This window comes from Halyomorpha halys, unplaced genomic scaffold (assembly GCF_000696795.3).
Source record: "Halyomorpha halys isolate HHAL.00 unplaced genomic scaffold, Hhal_1.1 Scaffold406.1, whole genome shotgun sequence".
NCBI lineage: Eukaryota > Metazoa > Arthropoda > Insecta > Hemiptera > Pentatomidae > Halyomorpha > Halyomorpha halys.
Genome location: NW_027114496.1, coordinates 125,701 through 137,827, shown reverse-complemented (window position 1 = coordinate 137,827; position 12,127 = coordinate 125,701). Strand labels below are relative to the sequence as shown.

At 31.2% G+C, this 12,127-nt stretch overlaps 1 protein-coding gene across 1 annotated transcript in view; it reads right to left on the bottom strand.

The window, feature by feature from the left end:
* The window catches only part of LOC106682327 (discoidin domain-containing receptor 2), a gene marked incomplete at its 5' end in the record, with an annotated part of 358,564 nt that overhangs the window by 272,820 nt on the left and 73,617 nt on the right, over positions 1-12,127 (bottom strand). The window contains 1 exon segment of the mRNA XM_067051700.1: positions 9,578-9,683. Within this exon segment, the coding sequence (XP_066907801.1) occupies positions 9,578-9,683 (106 nt within the window).

Here is a 12,127-nt window from a genome sequence, read left to right as displayed (position 1 = left end):
AAAGAGATTTTTGATTATCTTTTAAAAATGAATTAAAAACATCTTACATTGACTTAACTTTATCTGTATAATTTATTAACATTATTTTCTCTGAATTCAGTGGCTCTGAACTCAAGTTTATGAGAGCATCATATCTATGGAAAAATTGAATTTTCCTCCGTAATTAAGTTCTTTAAACATTTTTAGGTTCAGTGTGTGTAACATTTTTGAATGTCTAATCATGTTTTTGTTTATATTTTTAAATGAATTATTCAACAGAAAACGTTGAACTGAAAATGGATTTTATATAGTTTTTTTTGTTACTTTTTTCAATCTTGTTTTTAATTTCAAGTCGATTTGTTTATTTAAAAGCTACTGCTAAAAATGTGCGAACTTTCATAATCCCAGATTTACTCTTCAACCCAATGTTTACAATCGTTTATATCACAGACATTTAAAATAAAAAAACACACCGTTTTCCAATTTTAGTTACTTTTTAAAAATGGCTTCATTTAACTTTCTTAAGTCTTTTCATCCCGTTTTTAGTAAATATTTCAAAAGTGGTTTAGGTGCTAAATATTAGCTTGATTTCCTAGGAAATATCCCACTCGTATCCATATATCTTCCTTGTAATATGTATGTATGTATAATAAAAATAAATAATAAAGGATGTTACGAAAAAAAATGTATTTCATGTGTTATATTCGTGTGAGGGATAACTATTGTTATAATTCTTAATGAAGGGTACAAAAACAATTAGCAGGCATATGATCCATAATAAATATAGTAAATAATAAATACATTAAATATTAGTAGGCAATTCAATTTTTAATAAGGCAAATCTTAAATATAAGAAGGTAATCCTTTTCGACCGACCTGCCCCACTAAAACACCTTTCCTATATCACTTTTGAAACATTAATTTAAAACGGGAAGAGGAGAATTTGGATAGTTAGATCGAGCAATATTTAAAGTGTGGGTAAAATTGAAAAAAAAAAACTTATATTTTTGGTGTTGTAAATATACATATAAATATATGTACAAATATAAACTATACTGCCAAAAATTGCATTAACAGATCTTCACGTAACTGTCATTTTGTTATAAATATATAATACTCCAATTTTTTCTGCGATTTCCAATAAATATTTTTTAAATACTACTTTTCCTGTATAGATGAGCAGCTTCATAGGATTTATGAGAATATTAATTATCTGGACTAAATAAGGATAACTATTTGGACTTAGTAAGAAAATTAAGACTGCTACACAACCCCTTGATTGCGTGAACTGCCTCTATGTGAGATCACCCTGGTATATTTTCCATCAATGTTATTGTAGACAATAGGATTGGATACGATACTAATAGTATACTATACTGGTAACAGGAGGCCGTGCGAGTAGTACAAGACTCAGCTGTAATTGATAAGGGACTGGAGGGACCGAGATCCGCATTGCACACCCTCCCCTGCACCTGCATCTTATACTGCATCATTTCAATTCCACCTTATGGAATTTTTGTACCCTGGATGTGTCGCTTGTCGTCGCCAGTCTAGTTATGCGAGGGTTTTCGAGAATATACTTATACGAAGGGTACTGCAAAACATTCCCTCACAAACGAAACATTTCTATTATCAATTTGAAAAATCTTTTAATATTAGGGTATAAATCTATATCTTGTAGTTAATGTGAATTGCGACGCTTTAGTTCTAGTTTTAAGTACAAAAATTAATATGATAAGAGTGTTTATGTCCTTTATTGAAGTTATTAAAACTACTAACAGATAATAGATATATAAAACTTCAAGGTTTATTCAACACAAAAAACAATATATTTAAAAAGTTTTAAATTAAGTTAGAGATATTCATTACATGAAAACCATTTTTACAATAATAAAAAAACCAACAAGAACTTAAGATAATGATAATAATATAAGTCCAGATTTTCTCTTCGAAATACCATACAACAGGGCACATCCCTGCAAATACTAATTAAATAATGCAACGCCTCATTGACCCGTTGAGATGGGAGGATAAGCGATTAGATCATGAAGGCTAGGCTGCAGAAATGTCCTTTTGCCACTCATAAATCCCTCAAAGAGCGACTGGACTACTCACAAAGCCGATGCTCACTCCAAAAAGCAAACCTTTCATCAAAGCGCATGGACATATCAGGTTGTGCCACTATCTGGTACAATCTCTCTTCACTCCCAAAGCCCATTCTACCTAATTTCAATCAGGTTAATTTGACGAAAATCTCTTAAATCAGACTTTTTTTATGAAACTATCCATCCCAAATTATTTTTTTTTTTGCTCGATTATGTAACACATGTATTTAAATTTTTACTCTTATTTGAGCGTAAGAACATTACTGTCTATCATTGCTTTACCACTTGATTCTTTTTTTCTTATTTTTCTATCACTTATTTTTTTCTTCAGATATATATAATGTCAACACAATAACTGATTTCTCTTAATTTGTTATCAGAAAAAATTTCCCACTTTGTCTCCATTCCAATTTGATCCTCTGCTTAATGAGGGCAATGAAATCATTAACAGGCACTCCACGATATGAAATTCCTTCAGAAATCGCAACTTTTGCTGCCGGCCAGTTCTTTACCCGCTATTCCACAGTGTCCAGGGACCCAGACGAAAACACTGAAATACCGTTTCTGTTGGGGGACTATGATGAATAATATATGTTTTGGTTTAGTGGATTCATTGAAAAAATATTTTTAAGCTCAGTAGGACTGAGATAGACCTGTAGTCAGGTCTTTTTGTCACCAATTTTTGTTTTGTGGGATAAAAAACATATAAGATTTGTTGATTGCAACTATTTCAGCTTTATAGCTACTACATATCTGCGACAAAGAGAATAGGTACTGGTGATGATTTCACATAATCGAGGCCCCAACACCTAAGTAATTCTTGGACCTGTCAGTATAAATGAAGTGGGCGTCACCTATTTTGTCTAGCAGTCTAAGAAACTCATATTTATACCGATATGGCAGAGTGTTATTTTTAGGTAGCCTTGAAAGGGCAAGACAAAGTTTAGGGGAGGGAAGTCGCCAAGGATATGATGATGGAATTTCAGTCTCTGTAAATTTTTTTATGTAGGTATTTCTGTGTTTGAATTGAGCAGTAAAGTGGAAACCCTGACTGTATACGGTGTTCTCTTTGTTAAGCCGATTTGTTGCTAGTTTAGATGCTGTATATTTCGAAACAACTCATTCATAGGATGGTTTATAGTTGATACGATTATAACAAAGTAAATGAGATCAAGGTCAACCGTAGGCTCGCCAGCATCAACATATACACTATTGATAGGGCTGGAACTGAAAGCACCCTTAGTTATTCTGAGCCCTACATTGTGAGAAAAATTTCACTATATTTTTCCTTGTTTAATGAGCGATTTGTACATAAAACTGAAAAGTAATTAAAAGACCCCGACCTATGTTCAAAACTATACTTTGTTGTATGTTATTACGACACCAAGGCAATTATAACAATAATGGTAGTGCTAGTAAATTAATAGTAATATAAAATTGATAAAGCTTAAATTGGCTAACAACAATCGACTTCCGCTGTGATCTGGTAGAATTCGCACGAATTCTGTGAGATTGGTGGATTATGCTTATGTGGGAGTTATGTTTTGTAGGGAACTCATAACATAATACATGACCTTCACACATAGGAAGGTGTATAGGTTGGAAACATGCTAATGAGTCTTACTTTAGTTGAAATATATTATGGCATTAAACGAAAATCACAAAAAAAAAATTCTGAATGCATATGAGGAGATAGGATCCCTCTCATATGCAATCATAGCTAATCCCACCCTTAAAAAAAAATGTCTATTCACTAAACTAAAGGAAAATATTTTTAAAAAAATTAAAACTATTGAAAATGTTGATTCATAACACTTATACACAAAAGAATTAGAAATAAACTTTATAATTTTCAGAAGATGAATTTTGATTTGTCAATAAATTTTAAATGATGCAAATATAATCATAATTAAAAATATGCTCCTGCTTTGCAACAAAAATTTGAGGATAAAGAACATAAAATGCATGATTTCTGGTAAACTGGATTCCCTTCCTGTAGCTAAGCGAATTTTATTTCCTAGAATGAGAAATTAAAAATAAAAATCAAACATGAAAGAGAACAGGGAATACGATGTAAAATAAAACAGAAAAAAAAGGTAAAAACTGAGAAAATCTTCAAAGCGGCTTTAAACAACAGCCTGTTCGGAGCTTATTCAGTTTACCCTTTCGGAAAAAGTCCATAGCCATTGAAAAAAAGGAACAGACTCGCACGCATATACAAAAAGGCCTAAGCACAAAGACTAAATCCGGATCTGTGCTCCATCGCTTTACCTCTCAGGGTTACTTCATCATCTGTATTTAAAAGGGATAAATAGCGCCATGTATAAATAAACCCATGGAAAGAGGTAAATAAGAGACAAAAGAAAAAAATACATAAGCGAGAGTGTCTGACAACTGAGAGGTGGCTGACATACCAAATATTTAATCTTTAAAACAGTTGACATAAAAAAAACAAAGTTCTAGTCCCAAACAGCCAATAGTGAAAGGGCGTAAAATAACTAATATACGATGACAAAATGGTTTACCATTGTTTTTGGTTATAATTGGTCACTTAAAAGTGAATCCTATTATGGCGATTTTATGCCCAACCTAAACTAAATAGGAACTTTTTTGAGTTCGTTTGTCTCTTTTGAGCAAGCATAACAAATGGCATTCGCCAGCTGGCATTCAATAAACAATAGTAGGTACATTATTGGTTACTACCCTCAATTATAGAATTTTGGGGAAAAGAGTATAATTGAGTTATTAAGCTGACTGGAAAAGTGAAACCAAAAATGCGGGATGTATGATGAACTCCAGGGGCGTATTGGAGTCAATCCTACTGTCTTTATATTTAAGTTTGGATTACTGTAGTGAACATTCCTATTGATCACAATGTAAACCTGAGCTTATAGAGTGTTGCCATTTTTCCTCTTTTTGGCTTCACTATTATGACTCCCTGGCCATTATCAAATATAACAGTAAGTAAAACCTGCTTATTATAACAGAAACTTTTATTTTGCCCATACTCATTAAGTTCTTTCAATGTCTCACTATTTCTAAAAAAAAATAAATCTTTCGGTTTCTCCATGTTCTAAAGTTCTATTCTTCTGTTTGCAACAACAACATGATACAATGGAGCATGAGATGCTAATTATTCCATTCAGGTAAGCGCTATGAGAGCATCCTCAGCTGAATAGTGAACTCCTTGCTGGGCTATCTCCGGAAAGATCCCAAGACTGATTAATTGTCAGCTGCCTGTCCGACGACTAGTGAAATACTAAATATATTACATAAATCAAACCTCCATCAGGAACTGGAGGAACAATAGTAGAGAAACTCGGAAGGATTCTGAGGATATCTGACGCCTTATACCAAATTAGCGAGTCTGTTCCAATCGCAATAGCATAATTAGTGTTGAATCATATTCAATTACATTCCCATATATCCTGCTACCAAAAAAAAATAATATATTTAAACATCACAAGGAAACTGTTGAGTACAAACGTAATAAATATAATTTTCCAACTATCATTACAATTATTCAGTAATATTTCTATATATGTACTGTGTCATTACATCCAAATAGATACTCTTGTCTTATGATCGCTTTTGAATCAATGAGTACACCATAATGAAGGTTAGAGACGCTTTATTGTTTAATTTTATTCGAATTGAAAACCGTTCAAAATGAAATTAAGATGTTATAATAATTCTTAAAATTTTTATTTCTCTACTTTTGAAAAAACAATTATACTAGATACCATATGCTTAAAAAAAAATAGTGATGATGACAGGTTGTTTAAAATTTCAAATCTACATACGTAAAAAAAAAAATATTACAGTAACAATAGTAATAATAGTGGAGATATGACTAAACGCAAATATAACAAGAGAAGGAGGAAACACGCTATAAATGTAAACATTTATTTAATTATGAAACCTTTTCCGACGTTTCAGACTAAGTTGTAGACTTCCATGGGGGCTAAAAAAAAATATGAAACTATAAAAACGGAGAATAAATGATGATACAGAAGGAAATATATTGAAGAATTTAAAATAATTAGACAGAGAACTAAAAAAAAATATACCTAATCGTACCTGAACTTTTTTTCTTCTTCCGGGACTGCTATGCAAACTCCGTAAGTCCCTGTCTCCTACATACTTTCTCATTATTCGTTCCTTTCTCATTAATAGATTATTATAAGTAAACCACAAGGTAGTATCCTTGGTCCCATCCTCTACACCGTCTATACAGCTAACATTCCAACCAATCCTAACACTATTATCACCACGTATCCCGATGTCATATGTGTGACCGCAGTTAATAATAACCCATTAATTGTATCCCAAACACTCCAATCTCATATCATAGCACTCGAAGAATGGTGTCGTAATTGGATTATTAAGATAAATTCCAACAAATCCCATCAAATCACCTTTACCCTTCGTCGTAAACCTACTGATTACCCAGATTAATAGATTAATGTTACTCTTACCCTTGTCGCACAGATGCGCTACCCTCGACTGCCAATATCTGGACAAACAATTAACCAGGAATCCTCACACAATTTTATTGTGGTTATTAATTGATTTATTACTTGTATGTCTTGAGATCTATTCACATTGTGCTTATCTAGCTTAAAAATTGTATAGCCTCCACATGGCCCGAATAGTAAAAATTGTAATAATTACATTTCATTTATATCTATCATTTTTATGTTATTTTGGCACTGAGCAATAGACTGGTCGGACCATATTGGATGTAATTTTTAAAATGAATAAAATAAAAATAAATAAATCAGGTTATTGCATGGCGACGAATAAGATGGGCGTGTAAGGTCGTGAGATTTAAAGAATTGATCCCTAAAATATTAATAAACACTGAACCCACGGGTAAACCTCCGAGGGGTAGATGGGTGGATTGCCTTAAGACTGATTTAATAGATTTGGGTTTGGTGGGCATTACTGAAAAGATGTATATAGAGAATTATTGGTGGTATCAGCATCGAACCTTCCGGTTCGCTTAGCCTTTTTTTTATTATTATTGTTATTGTTTAAACAAATGTTTATATATAATAATGATAAGTTTACATTTACCATACGAACTTTTTCTTATCCACATTCTATAATTTCTCTTTAATTAAAAATTTTAATTACATGCTATAAAATCCCTCTGTGTGTGATATACGCAGGCGAACCCTTCTGTCTCAAGGCCCTTCGAATCGGGGAAAAACCTATCTGGGTCAAGTGATTCAGAAAATGTACGCGGAGGGAAATACATTTTCCCATAAGATGGATGACAGTTAATTTAGGAACGTTTCAAAAACAGATGACGTACTAGACTAAATACCGTTTCCATTTCGTAACCCATTTCTTTGTTTGTTAACATCGAACTCAAGTACTTCGGAGATGTTCATTATTATCTTATACAAAAAATATATATCACTAATAAAGTGTTTTCATGACTTAGTTGGAACTATTACAATTTTAAAATAGCAGTTCTTATCAGACTGTATGTTTTTTTAAATATACTTTTCTAAATACTGATAGAATACAAAAATGACATCAACCTTTTTTTTTTTTCGTAATGAAATAACCGATTCGACTTTTTCAAAACGTTCAAGAAAATTCACAAAGATAGTAACTGAAATTATATTAATCGATTACCAGATAATATAATACATAAACACTCTCTAATTAATTAAAAATGTTTACTGAAAACATGAATCGATAAATTATTAGTATAAGAACTTACAACTAAAAAATCATTAAACATTGCCAATCTATTTTCAATGAATAAACAACTCGACGCAATACATTCTTATACCTAACGGGTTTCTTAGTTCTTTTTTTAACCACAATATGAGAGTAATACAAATTCTCCTGGCATTGGAAATAAAATTAAACCTTGAATCTTTTGAAGTGATTTTTAAAAATATTTGATCTATAAAAATTACAGCATGATAACGCGCCTGTCTCCCAACACAAAGGTTGCGAGTTCGAGTCCTCAGCTCTATCCGAGATTTTTCCAAGCATATAATTATACAATGCTCACTCACAGCATCCTGCCGGGCATTTGTGGGCCCCGTTAGCTAATGAGTAGAACTCCCAAAAATAGGCGGGTGTGACGAACCCACTCTATGAAAACCTCGTCATGAAAGGCGCGATGTATTTCCTAAGGCCTTGGAACTCCACGGTCTGTCGCGCCAATAATAATAAAAATAATAATAATAATTACAATGAAATTCATCAGCTCAAAATTTCTTGTTTTAAGCAGATGAATAAAGTATACATACTGCATTACCGACTACCCCACACACCTCAATAGCTTAGGACTAAACCAAGATATCTCAAAAATCCTTGGAGACAATAATAAATCAATAAAATTTTGTGTTTCAGTTTTTAAAATCACAACATTTACTGACAAAAATATAACATTGAACGGAACAAAAAATAATAATAATAAAATAATAAATAATCAAATTAAAAATTAAATAAAACTAAACGTATATATGCAAAATTAAATAAAATATAAATGGCGTTGAGGACCAATGAAGTTTGGCGTCACTAAACAAAACAAATCTACCGACTACACAAAAAAAATGTACACCAAATATATTTTACTTGAATAGATTGGACGTGGAGCTTATTTATTGTTAAATACTTTCCGAAAGAGTGTTTTACGGAACAGAGTAAGGTAGAGAGGGTATAGGTAGGAATATAAACAAAAAGGAATGTCAAACAACCTCATTGTGTTTTGTACAGCAAACTTATAGCTTACTTTAACATTATCATCGAATTATTTGTAAATCATAATCAATGGTTAAAATATTTCTGTTTGTCATTACAAATAGATCTGATAAAAGTTAAATTCATATACCATTTTATTTGAATTTATTCCATAATAGTTATAGTTGGTTTTTACACAAATGTAATTTTCGCTTTTACCCTATGCAGAGGGGCAAATCCAACAAACTTGGATTTGGATCTATGCCTTGGAATAGAAGACTGAAAAGTTAAGAGAGCATTCCAATGTATTTATAACAAGCTATATAATTAAAAAAACTGAATTAATGATAAATTATAGCAGGTTAAATGGCACATAATGAACGCTTGGGTCGTATTTAATGCATTCAACCAAAGCGGTATTATTCGATAATTCTATTAGTGGTATAACGAACGTTCAGAATAACGATAAAGTAATTAGGATTTTCAGGATCAGATTGGGGATGTTAATGGACTTTCGGACACCTAACCTCAAAAATAAAAGGGCCAAAATTCTGCCAAATCATTATATCTAATCAGATACGATTTGTTTTAAGTTTTGAGTTAAAAAAAACACAAATTTAATAATACGTTAATGCGTAATGATACTAACAAAAGAAAAAGTCAGAAGACTCTAAATAAGGCAAGACTGATTATTGCCTAATTACTCCTAACCAATGGATTCCATCTCGACCGAAAATGGAGAAGAGAATCCCGTCTATGTTAATACTGAAAATATTGCTTACCTTGCGTTCTGTGGGCCGACAGACTTAATCTCGTAGGATGAGCTAGCGGATATTGCTGTGTCAGGAATCCTTTCGTCTTCCATTCCGAGAGGTGTCTTACATTCTCCTGAAACAGATTAATATTGTTCTGCCTCAGTTTATAGATATAAGCATTTTAATACTAACAATAGTGTATAGAAGTAAATATAAATATATTCTTAGAAATTGATAGGGACCAATCCAATATTAATACAAAGATTTATTTACCAAACTACAAAACAGCAATATTATTCAGTATCCGACAATAAAATATAAAATTACCTTAGACAATCGATTATAAACCGTTTACAAACGTAAAATACATTGTGGACTATTAAGTGGATGTATTACAATTGAAACAGATAGTTTTAAAGGAATAATAATATATTAGCAAATAGCTTATGCTTCCCTTAGTCATTAACTTTTTTTTAGTAGGAAAAGAATAAGCTATATGATTTAGAGTAGCGCATACAAATTTAAGCATTGGTTTTTTTTTTTTCGAATGCATCAACTGAATTAAGAATCGATGGATTCGAATTCGAAGGTAGCTTCATTATATCATAACATTATTTAGCGCATAACACATTATTCTTAACTTATCTTTTATTATTTATGTCTCAAAGATACAATTAAAATTTTTTTATCCAAAGAAATTGATAAAAAAAATTTGAATACAGCCAAATTACCGATAAATTACAATGATGTAAGAACAATATGATCACAAAATATGTCTGATAAAATGATAATGATAATTGACAAAAGAAAAATAATTTCACATGGTTTTTAACGAAATGGTTTTTACAAAAACCAGTCCAAAAAAAAAAATCAGAATTAAATATATTCTTACTCTTTATTAATAGATATCATACAAAAAAAAAAGAAATATCACAACATAAAATCAAAATCGTGTTAGCAATATGAAAATAAAATTATTGATTCATATAAACAGAACATAATATACAAACTTAATTGCAAAAACTAGCAAAAAAAAATAACTCTACAGCTAGCACATGTTTCAACTTCGTTTACTCCATTTTGGTGCTACAATCTGTATAAAATGTTTGACTGGTTATAACCCTGCAACTGCAGCACAACCAAAAGAAAAAAATATTTTCCAGAACATACAATGCATAATGCCTATTTATTGCATTTTTTTCATTAACCTAATAAAAGTCTGAGCGTACAAAACCTCTAACCATCCTCCATTTTAGAATGAAATAGAAGATGGAAATAGGCATTCTTTTCTTGGTAGATTACAAAGATTCGTGGTTAAAAATAATAAACTAAAAATGAATCTAATTAATTAAGAACAAGATAATACAAAACGTGGTTGGTTCTACATTTAATTGTTGTAGTTTCATTTTTTGGGGAATCATAAAAGATTAAACTCATGACTTATTTTTAAATTAAAATAATTTTTTAAACAAAAATTAAGGGAAAAAGCATCGTAAAATATAGATAACAATGAGATTATGTTCGGTATAGCTGGAACGAATTTTGTAGTTCCAAACAGGATTGCGGGTCGCAGGAGACAAGTCCTGTGGATTAAATCAAAATGAAAAAAAAACGGCTGCGGTGGCCATTAGCATGAGGGCGGGCTGTGATTGGCTAATAAAAGGGATTCACAATTTTTTCTCAACAAACGGTCGAATCGGACAGCCATTAGGGGCAGTCGTTTGCTGCCTCTGCTCATCTCAGTAACAGCACATGTATACTCTCTTCTTCATCCCCTCTGTCACCTGCGTCTATTTCCACGACCTTTTTTCAACTTCTTTTTTTTATTCTTTCTTTTTTCTTTTTTTTTTACAGCTTTAATTTTTTGTTAAAACAAATCCAATGGTACTTAATAAATGTGCAAGGGTGCTACGAGAAATATTATTACATGTTTTTTAGGAATGTTTTATTTTTTAATCCCAAGGACTAAAACGAATTGTATATGTATATTGAAAAAAAAGTAACCCAAAATTATAAAGATTCTATGATAATGGGTTTGAAAAATCGTTTTTCCAAAATATTTATCAACAATAATAAAATACGGAGATAGAAGGGTTCTGTATGAAAGGATAAGATAGAATATGTTATCACCATCAATAACTTTAGGCTTTTAAAATGTCAAATAAAACTTTTTCTATCTGCTTCAATTAACATATTTTTCTAATTTTACTTTGATTTTTTTTATGTCTACAGTACACTACGCGTGGAAATAACAATTGAAGGTTTTGGTGTTAAAAGGATGTAGCTAACTTTTGTCAGGTGTTCTGAAAACTGTTAAAAAAAGTTTAAAATTTTAAAATGGCAAGTAATTCATAAACGACGTTTTTGATTAAGTTTCTGATTTGTTTCTTTATATTATCACGATATTTAAAGCGATAGAAATAACTTCTAGATGATGTGATATAAATTTGATATTTTTACCACAGAATAGACGCTTTACCTAATTATATTATTTTTGGACTTAATCGTCTATTTTTTAAGCTTTCTCTCACCCAAGTTCCATGAACTTCTTGGAAAGCAAGTCATAAAAAAAAAAAA